Consider the following 21,365-nt stretch of genomic DNA (forward strand, 5'->3'; position numbering starts at 1 on the left):
AGAGCAAAACCTCACTATAATCACTTGCTATCTTAACATACAAGCTATCCACATCATCTCATTCTTCTATCCACCTAGGTATCCATGTTATTGTCATCCCACTAATATTCATTAATTTTAACCTATATCTACATGTAACCTATCCACACCCTTCATTCTTTTAGACATACTGTTGTCTGTGTCATCAAATTTTAGCCATCTAATACACAACCATTTCACTTAAATTTAGCATATCGACTATTATGGTCAATTAAATCTTAGACAACTTCATGTTTCAAGCATGGCATACCATTTTGTTTACATGATAGAAATCTTGAAGAGACTCTCTCTGCAACACACGGGATATTCTTCTAGTTCCTTAATAAAACACTAACAAGGATCAACGCTATCATATAAACAAAGGCGATATCCACACATGTCAAGTAAATATCTAGAATTTAATAATTGTTGTTGTATTATTTTTGTAAAGTAATAACACTAAGCTAGATAACTTAAAAATACTGATTATGCTAGACAAGTACAAAAATTATTATAAGCTAGACAATACAATAATAAATGTGAGATAGATAAATGAAGAATCAGAATGTATTAGCAAGGCACATCTATAGTTTTTAACCTTTACTTAGATGCATAATTTAAAGATGTCATAGGAGAATCTGTATCTATATAGTTATAAAATCAAATGAAAATATACAAATTAAAAACGAAACATCTATGAATCTCCACTCAACTGAAAGCGCAAAGATCACAAAAGCTCAAAAGGATAACGCACATAAAACCCCATAAACAACCATGGAAAAATTCCAACTAATCACAGATTGCACTAAGCTATTCAGATGGTTAAGCTAGTTGACTAAGATTTAACGAAATTGTGGTTGAATAAGAAGTGAAACCCTTAGAAAAAGTGAGTATATGATATTATTTCCTAGTCAAACTTGTTGCTGGAAAGTCCAAATTCTGACGCTGGCAGACTTTGTGCTGGTTTTTGTTATCCTAATCTCCCACTAATGCATTGGAGCTGGTGGCTTCAACCACCCAACCATGTCTTTGCACCGTCATCATGTACCACTCCATTGCTAAGTCTCACTATAAAACCGGCTCACCACTCCATGAAGAAGCACAGGCACAAATACTAGAAATTCACACGTACGTAGCATCTGAGCGAAACACAAACCAGTACCATGGAGCTAATCACCTACATTGCCATATGTCTCTCGTTCTCCTTTCTCCTCCCTTCCTACGCCACAGCAACTACGCCAGCCGGCATGATAGAGCGGGAAACTAAGCAGCAGATTCTGGCAAGCATTCCGCCACATGGGCAGGAGAATCCCGTGCTGTTCCTGACGTCGCCTTCCGGCAAGTACGCGGCGCACTTCATACGCAGCCAGACCGTGCCGGGCGCCGGAGGCCTCGGGGCAGACTTCTGCTATGTGGAAATTCTCGACATCTCCGAGCCAGGCGCGGAGGGGCAGAGCGTGTGGGAGTCAGAGTGCTTGGCTGTGAGCACCATCAACACCTGCGCACTCGTGTTCTCATGGAAAGGTTTGGAGGTGTTCGACGGGAGCAACTCGGTGTGGCACACACATGACACGGAGTCGGTTGACAACAACTTCCTCAGAACCCTGCAGCTTGTGGACGAGGGTGACATGCGCATCCTCGACAAGGGCGGCGAGCTGGCTTGGAAGGCCAGCGACGAGCCACGAGCAGCGCAGCACTGCGGGATGCCCGGCTCGCCTGGCCTGGTCTCGGCAACAGCGCCCTTCGCCCAGCCGATCGGGCAGGGGAGTGGAAACCTACCATTTGGACAGGATGAAGGAAGCAACGGAAATGGCAACGCCGGCGCAGCACAGCCCGAGATGCCGCTAGCACCGCTGCCACAGACGGCAGCATACGGTGGTGTCGCTGGGCAGGGGCAGGGCGTGGAGGAGGTTGGGCAGACGATTGGATTTGGTAGCCAACCGTTGGTGGACAACAGCCCGTACGACAGTGGTGCACTGAAGCAGGGATGCAGCTTGGTTGGAACTGGAGTTGCCTTGGGTCTCAGTGTTGCCATTGCCATGGCCCTCGGTTTCTGATTTCAGTACCTGTGCTCTTCCCGCCTGACGGCTTTGATGGTTTCTCGAGATTGTTCTAATTATTTCTGGCGCAATAAGCCAGCAGGGATGGGTTGTGAACTCGTGATAAGGGTGGTGCCTTTTCTGGTTGTGCGCATGCTACTAGGATTAACGTATTGTACATTTGTACCTGAATATGTAATGTGTAATATTTTGTGATTGTTTAAGATACTGTTTTGTAAGACTCGATTATGTGGTTTCTATTGGGCTATTGCCTACTGCGTCACTTCTTCAGACTACAAGAGACAGTTATATAACTGGATGTAATCCATTCCGAAACTTTCCAGAAACCCAAAGGCGAGGCCGGCGGCACCCACATAAATTTTGCCAAGCAGCAGGTATGATCCTTCTTCTCCCCCGTCATGAAGCAAGATTTTGCATTTCTCTGTCATGTTATTTTTAACAAATTGAGAGACCACAAGTATGGTGAGGTGCTTACTAGCTAGTTTAGGTCATTAACCCTGCTCGTCGTCGCACACTTTGTACTGCTACTCTTGGAGTTACGATAGCTGTGGATGTTGGTATCAAAGAGAACTCTGAATTTTCTCTAATCGTCTGTTTGTTTGATCTGGGGAATTTTGCTAGTGGAGTTTAACTTGTAATCGAAAAGTCTCTGTATGATCAAGAATGTTTGGTAACTATTGTAGTTGGAAGAGCTGTGGATGTTGGTATCAATAGAATTCTGAATATCTTCTGTAATCGTCCTGCTTGCTAGTTTAGTGATCAAGAAAGTTTTCCGAACTTGCTGTAATTTTCTTCGCTCTTGGTGATCAAGAAAATCCTGAACTCACTGTAATTTCCTTACCTGGTCGTAATTAATGACTCAACCTTTACCAATTTTCTTGTTCAGTAATCATGGAATTTTTTGACTTCTTTTAGTTTTATTACTTGTTTGTAGCAATTATTTCATGAGGATTTTGCGTTTTGGTATGCTTGATGGGAATCAGGATTTGACCTTCTTGATAAGTACTCCCTTTTTTTGCAAGGTTCTTGATAAGTACTGCAGTTCGTTGCATTTTACCGTGCGGTTACACGTACCATCGTCAGGAAAGTAATATTGAAGGGCGCGGTTGTTTGCACTGAATTAATCAACACCCAGTCCTTATACTGAAACAGCTAGTTCTATTTATAGTACTTTGGACATGAAACCAGAGCGTCTGTTGTGAAGCAGCCTTGTTTCAGTTGTTTGCATTGAACTCTGAATCCTGAAACAGCCGAGATTGCAATGCTTGTTTCTTATCTAACCCGACTGAAGGTTAGACTAGTTTAATTCCAACCTGTGATATTTAGCTAGCTTTCAACCCCCTTGTCTCCGTCCCTTGCAGTGACAAGAAGCCATGAATTGGAAATGTATTTTTTACAATTTGTGTAATACGAAAGGGACAAATGGACTACTAAATTTATGCTGATGAAAGTGCCAGTTCTCAACAATAAAAATGGTGCTTGTTTATGTCTCTGTGAGCTGAAACAAGGTTTAGTTCATACAAGAAACGAGTGTCGGTATGTTTAACTAGTCAGGTTTCGTAGTACTGTATTCTAGCTGGCCCTAAACTTTGTGTTATTTCAGTGCATCGGATATTACAGCATTTTCCCGGTAAGGTGTCAAGTGGGACCCCGCCTAAATCTCACTTATAGTTCATTTTAACCTTTCTAGTGCAAATTCTGGGACCAAAATTTGCACTAGAAATGCATATATAATTTAAAGATGCCATATAGAGAATCTGTAACTACATAGTTATGAACCAAAATGAGACATAGAAATAAAAAAAAACATCTTTGATTCTCCACTCAGCTGAAAGCACAAAGACCACAAAAGCTCAATATGATAGCACACATAAAAATCCATAAGCCACCATGGAAGAATCCCAACTAATCACAGATGGCATTAAGCTATTCAGATGGTTAAGCTAGTTGCTAAGATTTTACGAAATTTTGGTCAACTAAGCAGTGAAGCCCTTTGAAATGAGCATAGGATATTATTTCCTGGTCAAACTTGCAGCTGGAAAGTCCAGATTCTGACGCTGGCAGACTTTGTGGTCGTTTGCTTTCCTATTTTCCCACTAATCCATTGGAGCCGGTGCTTTCAACCACTCAACCATGCCTTTGCAGTTTGCACCGTCATCATCATGTACCACTCCATTGCTAAGTCTCACTATAAAACTGACACACCACCGCATGCACAAGCACAAATACTACAAACCCACGTACGTATAGCATCTGAGCGAAACACAAACCAGAGTAGCAATGGAGCTAATCACCTACATTGCCATGTGGCTCTCGTTCACCTTTCTCCTCCCATCCTACGCCACAGCGATGGCGCCAACCGGCATCGTAGAGCGGGAAATCAAGCAGCAGATTCTGGCGAGCATCCCGCCGCACTGGGAGGAGAACCCAGTGCTGTTCCTGACGTCGCCGTCCGGCAAGTACGCGGCGTATTTCTTGCGCAGCCAGACCGCACCGGGCGCTGGCGGCCTGGGAGCTGACTTCTGCTACGTGGAGATCCTCGACACCACGGGCGCGGAGGGGCAGAGCGTGTGGGAGTCGGAGTGCCTGGCGGTCAGCACCGTGAACACCTGCGCGCTCGTGTTCTCGTGGAAAGGGCTGGAGGTGTTCGACGGCAGCAACTCGGTGTGGCACACACACGACACGGAGTCAGTAGACAACAACTTCCTCAGAACCCTGGAGCTAGTGGACGAGGGTGACATGCGCATCCTCGACAAGGGCGGTGAGCTGGCCTGGAAGGCCAGCGACGAGCCGCGCGCAGCTCAACACTGTGGATCGCCTGGCTCACCTGGCCTGGCCCCGGCAATGCCGCCGTTCGCTGATCCGATCGGGCAGGGGAGCGGCAACTTGCCCTTCGGACAGGAAGGAGGCAATGGCAACAGCTACGGCGCCTATAATGGAGCCGCACAGCCCGAGCTGCCCCTCGCGCCGCTGCCACAAGCGGCAGGGCTCGGTGGAGAGCAAGGCGTGGAGAGCGTGGGAGAGACACTGGTGGACAACAGCCCCTACGACAGCAGTGCAACAGGTCATCGATGCAGCTTGCTTGGGATTGGAGTGGCTTTGGGTCTGAACGTGGTAATTGCCATTGCCATGGGCCTCGGTCTCTGAATTTGGTACTTTTCCCGCATGCTTTGATATTGGTGGTTTCTTGGATTTTTTTTTTCATTAGTTCTGGCGCAATAAGCCAGGGGATGTGTTGCAGACGTGTTGGGGCTTTGTTTGGTGATTTTGCCTGTTTCATATTGTATCGTAGTATTTAATATACTCTTATATAAAATTGTTTCACGGTTATTTATTTCTGTTGGGAAAAAAATTGCCATCCGTGTTATGTTTTTACCAAACCTTGTTGAGTTTATTTACGACTAGCTTTCATACAGTTTCTCCCTTGCCAAAAAAAGCTTTCATATAGTTTTTGTCAATCTTTTCTCTCCATGAATAAGTTCCATGCCATAACTCTGCTGCATTGAGTTCGTGAGGAAAATAATCAAGTAAGAGTTTAGCCACTTGAGCTGTAGATGAATAGTGCAGATCTACAGCTATCATGCAAGTATGCTTCACTTGATTTGTCAGGGATTGCTAGACAGATAAGGCTTAGCAAATATACTCATCTCTGATTTCATATGAACAACAGAGACATAACTACGTCTAGTTTTACCCAAAATATAGGCGCATACGAAGGTAATGAATTTACCATCTAGGAGTTCTTACCAGGTGAAACTTGTGGGGTAGAGGATTGACGTATAGTGACATTCACACAGATGACTGAAACTTTCTTTTGTAGTTGGGCCATCTGTTCATTCTTCTCATCAGATAGTCCGGAATACCACTCATGTCCACTTTAGTTTTTGTGTCTCACGTTATTTACTCCAGGTCCATGATCACTCCTTGCAAAGCTTGCTGCCATACATGTCACACCTGGCATAGAAAAGGAAATAAAACTCAGAAATCATGATTAGATGGTTTATAAATAGAAGGAATTAGAAATGGCAATAACAGCTAACAACATACAATGTACACACTCCAGGTACATGGCAACAATACTGAAGATGACAAACAGAACAGATTACCATAATGGCATGAACAGAGCAAGCTACCGGTAGTTGAAGAGGGCAGAGCTACAAAAGCACAGTAGAATTATGGCTACTTGATTCAGCTAAAAAATAATTACATCCTACACAAGAATCAATGACCTAAGAGCATTCTCCAAAAAATCGTGTGACCTAAGAGCATCCCCAAAAAAAGGCTAAAAGGTGGATCCGTTCAGTCGAGGTGACACCCCTGAAGTTTTGAAATATGGTCAAGAAGATCTCCGTGAAGGGAAATAAGATCTCCCATTTCTTCGGTGGAAACAGGAACCCTTCTGCTAGTTTTCCATTTCCATCAAATTGATGTTTTTTGAAAATAAAACCTATTACCAAGTCAGAAACGCTTGCCATTTACTCAAGTATGTTTCTTTCATGCATCAAGTTTCCCCAAAATCATTTGATGTTTCCAGGGACAAACACAAATGCTTCTTCTGGCCCAGAGTTGAATATATATTGGTACTGATCATGAGTCAACTATTACACAATATTGGCTTCACCATTCAGAGTTATTAAACACATGCAAAACATATTGTGTTTGATAGACAAATCTAAGGAAGAAGAAAAAAGGAAAATTTGGGTCTATTTTCAACGGAAAAAAATTATCAAGAGCAAAGGTCTATCTTTTTTATCAGAGGTTGAATCGATCATCAGAAGAATTAGGCCAAAAATAAGGATACATTCTGGGAAAATGAAACTTCCATTGAAGAGAAGCAAATGAAACGCTACAGAAATATCGATCGAGTCATATGTTCCTTCACCCTCCTCTCCCGACCTCCTCCCCCAACCCTAACCGCCGGAAGCGCCGCCGGGGCAAAGACCCACGAGGCGTGGCAGCGGCGGGGGCCTTTCCTCGCCGTCGTGGGGGACGGCGGACGGGCTCTCCCCTCCTCGACGCATACGGCGGTGGCTCTTGCGCTGCAGTATCCCCTCTCCCCTCCCGTAGGCTTCCACCCGCAGCACACCGGCAGGGCTGGTGGTGCGGCGGGCAGGTCCTCGGTCTGCGTCATGCCCTCCCCCCCCCCCCCGCCTCTCGTCGGTGCGTGGAGGCGATCTCGGGTTTCTTTCACGACAAGAGGGCGCCCGGGGCAGCAGCCTTGGGTTCGACGGAGGAGGTGGCCCTCTTCTTCGCCGGAGAGGGTCGGCCTGCGGGTTGGTGGTGGTGGATCTTTTGATCTATCACCGCGATCCGGCGGCGAGATGGAGGTGCATGGAAGCCGGCGATGGTGTCGCCGGTGGAGGGTTGGTTTCGCCAGCCCGGGATGGTCGCCGACGTGGGGGTCCGACCTGAATAAAGGCGGCGGTCCTAGGGCCTCTTTTGCGTGAATAGGAGGACCTACCGGAGGCCTGGACTCGTGATCTGGCCGGGGGTTGAGTTCCGGAAGGCTCTGCCGAATGTAACAGTGCTTTGCCTGGAGTTTGCTGGATTGGAGGTATTCGGTCGTGCGCACCCATGCTTTTATTCCGACTGATTGGTTCTGGAGGGAGCGGCGCGAAGCTCTTTTTCTGTGTTGACATCAAGTGACTATGGATCCATGATGAAAGCCGGAAGAAGATAATTTCATGAAGGCCGGAGGGGAGGACTAGCTAAGGGAGGTTCAAATCTCCGCGTTGTTGAGGGACTTGCTTGGTGTTCCGGGCTTCACAGCAACGGTATGAAAGTGGGGGCGACAACACAGGTGAAGTGCAGAGTCCTACCTTTCAGGGTGATAACCCAAGGTCTGGCCTTAATTGGTTGTGCCTGGCAATGACCTTGGTGGAAGCATTGTTTTGAGAGCGGGGACTATATTCAGGGTGAAAACTAAGATCTTTGATCGGGCGATGACGGTGTTTGAGCACTGTTCCCTTCTTGGAGGCGTCGTTTTTGGAGAGTCTGTAATTCAGGTGTTGTCTTGGCGGTGGATGTATTGCCGCCCCGAGATACTGTAGCGGGACTTTTGTTTCTTAGTTTTGTTTTTTTGTTTTTGGTTGTGTGCATCCGTAGTGCCATTAGGGTGGTGCGTTGTTGCAGAGGCTGGGTGTAATTGGTATCTTCTTGATATTAATATATTCCCTTTATCGAAAATATGTTCCTTCACCCAAGGAAAGTATTTTTATTTTCCATGTCCAATCGCGGATCCCTGAATTTGTACAATTTCCTATGATTGGTTTAGTAGGTGTTTTCTTTTACGGTTTATATTCTGGATTGGGCTCATCTCTATAGTAATCGGAGGGACCAGATTGTAAACATGAAAAAGTAGGAGCTTAGCAGGTCGTTACCAGAAAACGACACAAGTGGGCAGATAGAGAAGAGAATACCTAGGCGCGCGAGACAACTCTCTGTAAGGAACTCAGAAAAATAGCCCCGTAACTTCGGGAGAAGGGGTGCCCCTCACAAAAGAGGGTCGACCAGGGCCAGGCAACTGCTTACCAAAAACACACAGGTTTCCGCAAAGTCGTAACTTTCATGGGACGGAGGGAGTACAAAAAAACATAGAAGTACAAAATCATGAATTGGAATGTTTCCAAATAAATCGATGTACTGATTGGTGTAGAAGCAGTGATCAAACTGTATATTACAAACACCAGTATACTGATTAGGGTGAATCATCAGGCTGATTGTTTGACGGATTTGAAAGAATTCCTGACAGTCGATCTGAACAAATATGTATTCTAAAATCTGAGTCAATGCATGGTACACCACTCAACTATTTAGACAACCTGAAGCAATACATAATCTACGACACAATCTGAGCCAGTACAGAAATGGAAACAATAAACCAATGTAAGAAATATCGAATCGTTAATACAACAATGCAACAGGGGAAATTAATCTAGGTAAAAAGATTGATGAAAACCAAAATGAGAACATCAAGATTACCTTGAGCTAGAAGAAGGGGCGGGTATGCCGTCGGATAGCGGCGTGGAAGAGGAGGCGCGGCGGCAGCGGCGGCGGCGGAGGAGCATGGCAGCGGTACGCGCCGCGTCGGCGTCGGTGGAGTGCGGATTTGGTGGAGCGCGCATTCGGCGGCGGCAGCGACGTCGGTGGAGCTCGGATTCGGCGGCGGCAGCTTCGGTATACGCGCGGCTGTGACGTTTGGGGATGGCAGAGGCGCCGGGCGCGCGCTATGTGGGTTTGGGGGTGTTTTTAAATTTTACCTGAGTAGCCCAGCAGTGAAACGAGTGAAGACCGGATAAAATTTGCGCCGGTTTTGCAGATTAATGTATGGATCGTTAATGTATTCCTTGAAATCTACTCTTCCTAGTTCCTAGTACTGGCCGTTAAATGTTGAATCGATGTGCACTATTTGTGCGTACGTAGCACATGGATGGATTGCTCCCTTTCTATAAGGGCATTGCACATCTCTAGCTACGAACCCTACTCCAGCTATTTCCTTTACTTGATCAGCTCCTTCAGATGCTCAGCTCCCTCCTCTTCAATTCACCTGACAAGGCAGGAAACCTTTTAACACGCACCACAAAAATAACTTTTTTTTGCATAACTTTCAATTTCTAGAGAGCTTTTCATTTAGTATTACCTCTATCTAAAGCTTCATTTTGCTCTTCATTGTTGATGCGTTCATCTAATAAGAGTTTATAGGCTGGTCGAACAGTATAGTTTGCTTTTCTTCTCGAATGCTCAAGTCCACACTTCTTCTCGAAATCTGCCACTTCTACACGTTGCCTTTCTCATCATCCTTCAACTCGGCATTGCACAAAGAGAGCCGCCTCCTCCTACGGAGGAGCGCAACCTACGGGCTAGCCTAAAGAGGATAGTCCTGAGCCTCACCATCACTGAGAGAGATGGAAAGAAGTAAAGTCCAAGGATCAACAACATTAGAGAAGGCGACACCAACACAAACCACCATAGGGTGAATGCGAGGAGAAGAAAGAACCATATCCAAAGGTTGAAGCATAATATGGAGGTTAGACCAGCGAACATGATTAGAAGTAAAAAAAAAATCATTCATGACCACTTTGCTTTGCTCATGGGAAAAGGGACTACTAGAACCAAAAAAATTCAATTGGGGGGCCTCCACTTTCCCAATACGGATATGCAGGGCATTGATGCCCTTTTTCGAAGGAGTGGTACAAAAGGCTATACATGAGATGCCTACCAACAAGGCTCCCGGCCCCGATGGGTTCACCGGCTTGTTCTTCAAAAAACATTTGGAAGATTATTAAGGTTTATGTGATGTGTGCCATCTGAAAGGATCGTATGCCGCACCTAGACGGAGTGATTAGGTGCTAACCAATTTTTAGTTCTTTTTCAATTTAGGCTTGGCACAAAGGTAAATTCTCTAGATATGTAACTATGTGAATTTACCTATATGACAAGATCTACAACTAAGTAAGATATATCTAGACAAGATATAATAGAGATATTAAGGATAGAGGTAACCGAGAGTGGAGCATGTGGAGACACAGAGATGATTCCTGTAGTTTCTTCCTTTTGAGGGGAAGTACATCTACGTTTGGAGGAGTGTGGTCACCACGAAGGCCAGACCAACACCACAAAGGCCTCACTCAGGTCTCCTGTGAGCAGCGCTACGAAGGTCTAGCCCACTTCCACTTAGGGATTTCCTCGAGGCGAAAATTGGGCATTTATAAAGTTCTTGGGGCACACATCCAAAACCGAATTGGAGGCTCCCAATATCTGCAGCAGCAACAACAACAACTAGGGTTTCCAAAGAGGAACACTAGCAAAGGGGCCCTCAAGCAAATGAGGGTGAAATGTAAATCGCTTCGGTGAAGATGTAGATCGGGGTATTCTCCTTCGATTCTCCAAAGATCAAGAGCTTTGGATGGTTGGAGGAGGAGATCTAGTGAATATTATATTTCTTGGGGTGGCTCTAATGGTGGATGAACTTGAGCAAGAATGAGCAGGTTGAGCTGGAAGAAGAAGGGGGTATTTATACCCCCCCACCAATTGTAGCTGTTGCAGATTATTAGGGCCAGAAATTCCGGTGTTAGTGGAGGCCGAAATTCCTCCCCCCTCCCCCCCCCCTAGAATTTCCGCCCCTTCGACACAAATGTCCGGCCAAGTTTCCGGGGGGTGTCTAGGGTACCCGAACCTCCAGGTCCTTAGCGAAAAAATGGGGGCCGGAAATTCTCGGAATTTCCGGCCTGGAAATTCCAGAAATCCTTCTTGCTTTTCATCCACAACTTTTTTCCTTTGAATATTTCTTACTTCAAACTATAATGTAGATCTTTTCTGCACACTAAACCACGTTAGATCATCACATATGTTATCATCAAACACACAAAACATAATTATGGAGAGATGTTCTTTCACCATCCAAAAGTTCAACAATCTTCAAGTTGGACACCTGCAATGGTTGAACTCGGCCAACATTGTACTCTTGCCATATACGACTATAGACCTATTAGCTTGATTCACACCTTCGCAAAGATTATTTCCAAAGTTATTGCTTTAAGGCTAGCCCACTCATCAATGACCTCATCTCCAGCGCGTAAAGTGCGTTCATTAAAAAGAGGAGCATCCATAACAACTTCATGTATCCGCGGAACCTCGCTAGAAGACTACACAAGAGAAAAATCCCCGCCCTTCTGAAAGAACACGGATGCCGCCTAGAGGGGGGTGAATAGGCGGTTTAAAACTTTAACGAATATGGCTTAACAAATGCGGAATAAAACTAGCGTTTAATTTATCAAGCACAAAACCTATATAACTAGGGTTCACCTATGTGCACCAATGACTTATGATAAGCAATTAAAGCAACTATGTGATAGCAAGATATATAACTTCAAGCACAAAGGCTATCACAAATTAAAGTGCATAAGTAAAGAGCTCGGGTATCGGAATAACCGAAGTGACGCGAAGATAACGATGTATCCCGAAGTTCACACTCTTGCGAGTGCTACTCTCCGTTGGAGCGGTGTGGAGGACAAGTCACTCCAAACGCACGAGGGCCACCGTATTCTCCTCGAGAATTCCCACCAAAAGAGATGTCCTCGATCCACTATGAAACCTTAGGGTGGTCACCGAACCCGCACAAAGCTTGGGGCTATCTCCACAACTTAATTGGAGGCTTCCAATAAATTGCCACAAAGGTCTTGCCCTTGAAGAATCTTCACAACTTAATTGGAGTCCCCAAGAACACCACAAAGACCACTAAGCCATCTAGGGTCCAAAGACCTAAGAGGAACAAGCTCCCTAAGTGAATATCCCATGAACTTTCACCTCCACGTATCACCGCAGAGAAGTCAAACCGATGCACCAAATGCAATGGCTAGAACACCACAAAGATGCTCAAGTCCTTCTCTCTCAAATTACAACAAAGCTACAAAAGCTATTGGAGAATAAGAGAGGAAGAACAAATAGGAGGAGGAATACCAAATTTCTCCAAGATCTTGATCTAGTGGATTTCCCTCACAAAGAGAAGAATTTGTTTGGTCAAGATGTAGATCTAGATCTCCTCTATCTTTTCCTCAAATATGAGCAAGAATCATGGAGAGATTAGAGGGAGAGGAAGCTTTTCAAAGTCAACAATGGAGTAGAGAGAGAGTAGGAGGAGCAACCAACTCAATGGAGGAGAAGAGGGTTATATATGGCCTCCAAAATGAAATTTAACCGTTGAAAACGCACCAAAAAAAACACCCCCCAGCCGGACCTTCCGGGCTTGGCCGGACCAATCTGGCCGGCCGGACTCGTCCGACCAAGCCCGGACCATTCCGGACACAATTATCGTGCTCGCAGTAATACGGCTGGGCTGAGTCTGGCTCGTGGCCGGACCAGTCCGGCCGGTAGCGCAGCGCACACCAAAAACGTCGCCACTTTTACATACGAACTCCGATTTTGATGATCTTGGGCTCGTTAGAATCACAAGAAAGAGATCTACAAGATCATGTAGAGAACCATCATATTCCAACCATGAAGAATAATATAAAATGGGAAAAGGTTTAACCTATCTATAAGAGCTAAACCGGTAACACCAACAATAAGGAAATTGCAACAACTTGAGTTAGAAAACTCGGATTTAGGTGAAACCAATTTAGTTGGAAATAGGATGACAAGAGCTAGCCCACAAAGAGATAAAATATTAATAACATATGGGATAGATTTTTTCATGAATTTAGAGGTGAAACCTCTCAATACAAAGAAGCGGAAAAAAACTCCAATATCGAAAACGCAAGAAGTATTTCATGTGGAATCTGTTTTCGATGAACTAGAGCTTTTCATGAGAATAAGCACAAGCACTGCAACACCATATGGATAAGATCCTAATAACAACCAAGAAAGATGATGGAAGGATGCATAGGTTTTACCTCTCTTCAAATGATATGACCGAGATACTCAATCGAGAGCCCCTTGATAGTGCGGAAACTAACCTATAACCCGGTCTCCTAACTAAACCACGAGACCGTTAAGAAAGAAACCCTATCAAGACCAAATCTTAACCTTGCGCATTCCACTTGAGATTGATGATGCTGATCTTGACCGCAACAAGATGAAACGCCTTTCTTGATTGTGCTTACTTGATGAAGTCTTGTGGATTGCTCCCCCACACTCCACTACATGAGCTTTTCTTTGGCGCATATTCACATATCCATGAACACCACATAAATGGCAAGCTTCAAGCAAATGATCTCTTCGAACTGACTCATCTTGAACTTGCACTTTATTTCTTCTTATTTGCAACCTTGAAGCCAAAGGTCCAAGCATTGCCTATGGACAACTCCTACAATTATAACTCAATGCAAACATTAGTCCATAGGGATTATCATTAATTACCAAAACCACACATGGGGGCTCCATGCACTTTCACCTTCTATTCAAGCTTGATATTTGTAAGGCGTTTGAGTTCGTGAGATGAGAGTTTAATCCTAGAGCTACTAAAATGCCATGGCTTCCCTCCTAAGTTCTGAGATTGGAAGGCAAGCAGACCCTCTATCATCGCTTCTCTTCGTCCTCGTCACTGAACCTCTTAAGCAAATCCTTGAGTTGGCCACCCAACATGAGCTTATTCACAAGATTAGGGGAAGAGGAACGGTTATGAGACCCTCCCTTTATGCTGACGATGCAGCCATGTTTGTGCAGCCGAGGGTGGAGGACATCAAAAATCTTGCATCCATTCTTGCAGCCTTCGGCGAAGTCACCAGGATTGGAACAAACTTTCTTAAGAGCATGGTGGTTCGGATTAGATTTGAAGAGTTCGACCTTGATGAAGTGCTCAACAACATACCGGTAATTAAAGCCTCCCCCGCTTCGCTCACTCCCACCCGCGCGCGCCAAGCCGCCTCCACCACTTGCGCCGCATCGTTGCCTCGCTCGCGTTGATTTCGGCGCCTCGCGCGTGATCCCGCAAGAGCGCTATCGTGATGGCCACACTCTCGCCTGGTTCCCTGCTTCCCTCGCTCGGCTCGCCACATGTGGTTTTCCGGTCGTCGCCCGCTCGCTGACCGCTCGTCCGTTTCCCGTTGCCTGGCTCGCTCTTCTTTCCTTTTCCTTGTTGGTTGGGCAGTAGTACCGCGCCCCAGGCCGGTACTACCGGCCCATGCCATTTTTCACCCAGCCCAATGGGTATTGTGGTGTATTTTTAAGCCCCCTTCTCTCTCTTTTACACAAGTTCTTCTTCCTCCCTTTGCTCTCTTTGATTGTTATAAATTTGAGAGCTTCCTCTCCCTCAAATATCTCCATGATTCTTTCTCATATTTGAAGAAAAGAAAGAGAAGATCTAGATCTATATTCTCACCAATAAAATTCCCCTCTTTGTGAGAGAATCCCTAGATCTAGTTCTTGGAGAAAATTCGGTGTTCCTTTTCTTATTTGTTCTTCCTATTTTATTCCCCCAGTAGTTTTTATAGCTTTGTTGGAATTTGATAGAAAGGGATTTGAGCATCTTTGTGGTATTCTTGTCATTGTATTTGGTGCATCGGTTTAAATTCTCTACGTGATACGTGGAGGTAAAAATTCGTGACATATTCACTTCAGGATCTTGTTCCCGGAGCTTCTTCCTCTTGGGTCTTTGGACCCTAGACAGCTTAGTGGTCATTTTGGTGTTCTTGGGGCCTCCAATTAAGTTGTGGAGTTTTCTCAAGTGTGAGGCCTTTGTGCTGATTTATTGGGAGCCTCCAGTTAAGTTGTGGAGATAGCCCAAAACTTTGTGCGGGTTCGGTGACCACCCTCAAGGTTCCATAGTGGATCAAGGACTTCCCTTTTGGTGGTAAGGCATAGGAGAATTCGATGAGGTCTTTGTGGCGTTTGGGGAGCATTATGCCTCCACACCACTCCAACGAAGAGTAGCACTCACAAGAGTGTGAACTTCAGGATACATCGTCGTCCCCGTGTCACCTCGGTTATTCCTATATCGAGCTCTTTACTTATGCACTTTATTTTGTGATAATTATTGCACTTGAAGTTATATATATGCTATGACATAGTTTCTTGTTTTTCTTAGCTTAATTCGTTGGTGCACATAGGTGAACCATAGTTATATAGGTTTTGTGCTTGACAAACTAACACTAGTTTTATTCCACATTTGTTAAGCCAATCTCGTAAAAAAATTAAACCACCTATTCACCCAACCTCTAGGCGTCATCCGTGTCCTTTCAACCTTTCAACATCCCTTCGGGTTGCATAGCAAGCATGAACAAAACTGAGCGTGCCTTCCTTTGGGTGCGGGCACTTAGGCTATTTTCCGGATGCAAATGCAAAATAAATTTGGAAGAAGTTTGTAGGCCTAAGCTTCTTGGAGGTTTGGGGATCCTCCATCTTGAGAAGTTCGTTGAGGGCTCTCCGTTTGCGATGGCTATGATTTGAACACTACTAGAAAAAAGCCTAGCCGTAGGATGACTAGCAGTGGCACACCACTACACTGGTGAGCCACTGTTATGTAGCAGTGACACACTTGGAATAGGTGCTCCACTCCTAGGAAAGTTACCAGTGGCGCACTTGATCAGTAGTGCACCACCAATAAGGCTTTGACTAGTACCACCCCTCCCCCTGGATTGCCAGTGGACGAGCCACTGCTATCTCACATAGTAGTGGCACACCAAGTAGTGGTGCGCCAAGGAGGAGGGTGGGACCTGGCCTATTACAAATACAGGAGATAGCAGTGGCACACCTTTATATGGTGCGCCATTGCTATGTCTAGGGGGGCATGGGAATGTTAGGCACCATTTAGCAGTGGCGCACCATGCTTGGTGCGCCACTGCTATGTGGTGCCCAACATTAAAAATCCTTCGAGATGTTCTTGTGTTATGTCATCTAGTTGCAAGAGAAATTAACAAAAATGAATTTCGACATTTTTTTGCAAAATAGCGTCATGTATCGGTAAAACAACCTTTTCGGTTCCATATGACCTCCGATGAAAATGTTTTATATGAAAAATATATCTACGTGAAATTTTACATCCAAATTCAACCACCTAAGGTCGTTTAGACAATTTTTAGATTCCCCAAAAATCAAAATGGACACATGAGTTTTTTCAGGTTTTAGATTTTGAAAATTCAAAAAACAATAGCAGTGGCACAACATGAAGAGGTGTGCCACTGCGAACTTTCCATCCATCAAAATTTAAACTGGACCGCCACCACCTACCCCCACTACCATCTTATCCACCTCCCGTCCTCCCCCTCCCTCCTCCACAGATTCCTCTCCTCCATCCTCTCCTCCTCCTCCTCCTCCTCCTCCTCCTCCTCCTCCTCCTTCTCCTCCTCTCCTCCATCCTAGGCTTGGAATGCTTGGGCGTCACCAAAATCAATTTCTTTGCTTGGCTAACTGTCCACAATAGACTTTGGATGGCGGGCCGTCTTGCCAAAATAGGTTCGAGTAATTCCAGGTTTTTCCCACTATGCAAGCAGACTCAAGAGTCGGCGGCACATCTCTTCTTCCATTGCCGTTTCACCAAAAGTCTTCAGAATATGATCAAGGCATGGCTTGGGATCCCTTGCATCCGAACCATGAGTGGTCCAATGAGCTCTCAATTGAGGATTGGTGGGATTTTATGACTTGCAAAGCGCCATCCAACCGCAAAGCTATGGCATCCATCACCCTGCTCACTTGTTAGACGATTTGGAACGAAAGAAACACAAGGGTCTTCCAAAACAAGTCTGCCCCTACAAAAATTCTACTCGATACTACAAAGAACGAGTTCAAGCTTTGCATCTTGGTGGGTGTTAAGAATTTGAGTCGTGCAAAAGTGGGAGAGTGATCCATTTTGCAACTTTTGGTTCGGTACCTTGTCATGTCATGACTATTCTCCTTACTTAATCAAATGACACAAATATTTTTTCCTTCATTTTAAAAATACTTCCACTTTGTACTAATATGCGCATTAGGTGCACCATGTGTGTCCAATCGACCCATCGATCATGCTAGATTTGCAAAGTTGATCCATCTCCAGTCCTTCTTATTAAACCCTTTTCCAATACCCCATTCCTTTGTTAATTTCCCTTCAAGCCAGCGAGATGCGTTGTTTGGGCAATGAGCATTAAGTACATCACAATCTGGATAGTACCTTCCTTTCAGTACCCTGTAGCACACAAGCTATTATGCCTCTCCAATAATCTCCCCGACTGTTTTATTAGTATGGCATCATTAATTGACAAGTTGTTGGTGAGAAAAACCCATACATATGATCTCCTTTGGATATGATATCTTCTCCCAAGCTTGCCAATGCAGCCCTCTTTTATCAACTGATCCAGCCCACGATTATTTTTGGCATGATCTTTTTTTGCACAAACATTTTATGAGCTCGAAGCAGCTCATTGAATGGATAGGTGATACGTCTCCAAAGTATCTATAATTTCTTATGTTCCATGCTACTTTATTGATGATATCTACATGTTTTATGCATACTTTATGTCATATTTATGCGTTTTCCGGAACTAACCTATTGACGAGATGCCGAAGTGCCAGTTCTCGTTTTCTCGCTGTTTTTGGTTTCAGAAATCCTAGTAAGGAAATATTCTCGGAATCGGACGAAATCAACGCCCAGTACCCTATTTTCACCGGAAGCTTCCAGAACACCCGAGAGGGACCAGAGGGGGCCACAGGGGCCCCACACACTAAGGCGGCGCGGCCTGAGGGGGGGCGCGCCGGCCTGGTGTCTGGGCCCCCCGTAGACCCTCCGAGGCTCCCCTTTCGCCTATATAAGCTCCCTGACCTAAAACCCCGAGACGAATAAGCCACGGTACGAGAAAAGTTCCAGAGCCGCCGCCATCGCGAAGCCAAGATATGGGGGACAGGAGTCTCTGTTCCGGCACGCCACCGGGACGGGGAAGTGCCCCCGGAAGGCTTCTCCATCGACACCGCTGCCATCTTCACCGCCATCTTCATCAACGCTGATGCTCCTATGAGGGGGGAGTAGTTCTCCATCGAGGCTCGGGGCTGTACCGGTAGCTATGTGGTTCATCTCTCTCCTATGTACTTCAATACAATAATCTCATGAGTTGCCTTACATGATTGAGATTCATATGATGATGCTTGTAATCTAGATGTCATTATGCTAGTCAAGTGGGTTTTACTTATGTGATCTCCGGAGACTCCTTGTCCCACGTGTGTAAAGGTGACAGTGTGTGCACCGTGTGGGTCTCTTAGGCTATATTTCACGTAATACTTATTCACCGTTATGAATGGCATAGTGAAGTGCTTATTTATATCCCTTTATGATTGCAATGTGCTTTGTATCGCTACTAGTCTATGTGCTACTCATGTGATGTTATTAAAGTAGTCTATTCCTCCTGCATGGTGTAATGGTGGCAGTGTGTGCATCGTGTAGTTCTTGTCGTAGGCTATGATCATAATCTCTTGTAGGTTATGGAGTTGATTATCGCTATGATAGTATTGATGTGATCTATGCCTCCTTCATAGTGTGATGGTGACAGTGTGCATGCTATGTTAGTACTTGGTTTATTTTGCAAAGATCTATTATACTCTAAGGTTACTTAAACATGAATATCGAATGTTGTGGAGCTTGTTAACTCCGGCATTGAGGGTTCGTGTAATCCTACACAATTAGTGGTGTTCATCATCCAACAAGAGTATATGTAGCACAAGGAAGAGAACTTATTTATTATGTGATCAATGTTGAGAGTGTCCACTAGTGAAAGTATGATCCCTAGGCTTCGTTTCCATCACAAAGAATTGCTTCCTACGCCAGCAAGCTATTTTCTGGCGCCGCTTGTTTACTGTTTTACTGCATCTTTACTTTCTGCAATATTACCACCATCTATACCACCTGTGTTTCACTATCTCTTCGCCGAACTAGTGCACCTATACAACTGACAAGTGTATTAGGTGTGTTGGGGACACAAAAGACTTCTTGCTTTGTGGTTGCAGGGTTGCTTGAGAGGGATATCTTTGACCTCTTCCTCCCTGAGTTCGATAAACCTTGGGTGATCCACTTAAGGGAAAACTTGCTCGCTTGTTCTACAAACCTCTGCTCTTGGAGGCCCAACACCGTCTACAGGAAAAGAAGCGTGAGTAGACATCAAACTATTTTCCGGCGCCGTTGCCGGGAACGAATCAAGACACTCCATCAAGCCCGTCAACCGCCATCAAACCTCCCACGTCAACCACGCGCCAGTTGTCGACAGCAAGCTATTTTCTGGCGCCGTTGCCGGGGAGGAAAGGTAAAAGGTACTCACACTCCGGATCTCGGCTACTAAGCTATTTTCCGGCGCCGTTGTAACTACTCGAAGCTATTTCCTTTAGATCCTGCAATTGCATCTTTTGGTTTCTTGTTTACACTAGTTAGGCATAATGGAAAGTAACAATGAGCTTCTTATTCTATTTCCTGAGTTAATACATGGATTGTTTGCTGCGAAAATTAAAAAACCTATGGAATCTTATTTGCATGCTGGTAACAATGATATTAGTATGAATGCTTTGAACACCATTGTTGTTAATGATATGGAAAATTCTAAGCTTGGGGAAGCTGGTTTTGATGAGCATGATATTTTTAGTCCCCCAAGCATTGAGGAGAAAATTTTCTTTGATGATACTTTGCCTCCTATTTATGATGATTATAATGATAGTGGTCTTTTTGTGCCGCCTACTATGGAGAGTAAATTTTATTATGATTATACTATGCCTCCTACACTTGATGAGAATGATAATGATAGCTACCTTGTTGAATTTGCTCCCACTACAACTAATAAAATTGATTATGCTTATGTGGAGAGTAATAATTTTATGCATGTGGCTCATGACAAGAATGTTTCATGTGATACTTATATTGTTGAGTTTGTTCATGATGCTACTGAAAGTTATTATGAGAGAGGGAAACATGGTTATATGCATCTTAATAATATTAAGTTTCCCCTCTTTATGTTGAGAATCTTGAAATTGCGCTTGTGTTGCCTTCCTATGCTAGCCACTTTGTTCTTCATGAATTTATTTGTGTACAAGATTCCTTTTCATAGGAAGTGGGTTAGGCTTAAATGTGTTTTGAATTTGCCTCTTGATGTTCTCTTTTGCTTCATTGTCTATTTTCATGAGAGTATCATTAAAATTGCTGAGCCCATCTTAATGGCTATAAAGAAAGAACTTCTTGGGAGATAACCCATGTGTTTATTTTACTACAGAAATTTTTGTTTTGTTGAGTCTTGGAAGTTGTTTACTACTGTAGCAACATCTCCTTATCATGTCTTTGTGCCAAGTAAAGTCTCTATGGTAAAGTTGATGCTAGATTTGGATTGCTGCGCAGAAACAGATTTGCTGTCTGTCACGAATTCGCGCAGAAGTCTCTGTAGGTAACTCAGAAAAATCTGCAAATTTACGTGTCTGATCCTCAGATATGTACGCAACTTTCATTAGTTTTGAGTTTTTTCGTTTGATCAAGTTAAGTGCCCCTTCCAGATTCGTCTTTACGGACTGTTCTGTTTTTGACAGATTCTGCCTTTTATTTCGCATTGCCGCTTTTGTTAAGTTGAATGAGTTTCTTTGTTCCATTAACTTTCAGAAGTTTTGTGCAATGTCCAGAAGTGTTAAGAATGATTGTGTCACCTCTGAACATGTGAATTTTGATTATGCACTAACCCTCTAATGAGTTTGCTTGAAGTTTGGTGTGGAGGAAGTTTTCAAGGGTCAATAGAAGAGGGTGATATAATGTGATCGAGAAGAGTGAAAGGTCTAAGCTTGGGGATGCCCCGGTGGTTCATCCCTGCATATTTTAAGAAGACTCAAGCATCTAAGCTTGGGGATGCCCAAGGCATCCCC

At 44.5% G+C, this 21,365-nt stretch overlaps 2 protein-coding genes across 2 annotated transcripts; both read left to right on the top strand.

Moving 5' to 3' along the window:
• Positions 1-1,181: 1,181 nt before the first annotated feature.
• LOC124695140 lies at positions 1,182-2,075 on the top strand. The gene has a single exon (XM_047228029.1). It carries the CDS (start codon positions 1,182-1,184, stop codon positions 2,073-2,075), a length of 894 nt encoding a protein of 297 aa, XP_047083985.1.
• Positions 2,076-4,358: 2,283 nt separating this feature from the next.
• Positions 4,359-5,225, top strand: LOC124695141. The gene has a single exon (XM_047228030.1). It carries the CDS (start codon positions 4,359-4,361, stop codon positions 5,223-5,225), a length of 867 nt encoding a protein of 288 aa, XP_047083986.1.
• The last annotated feature ends 16,140 nt before the right edge of the window (positions 5,226-21,365 follow it).

This window comes from Lolium rigidum, chromosome 3, assembly GCF_022539505.1.
Source record: "Lolium rigidum isolate FL_2022 chromosome 3, APGP_CSIRO_Lrig_0.1, whole genome shotgun sequence".
Lineage (NCBI taxonomy): Eukaryota > Viridiplantae > Streptophyta > Magnoliopsida > Poales > Poaceae > Lolium > Lolium rigidum.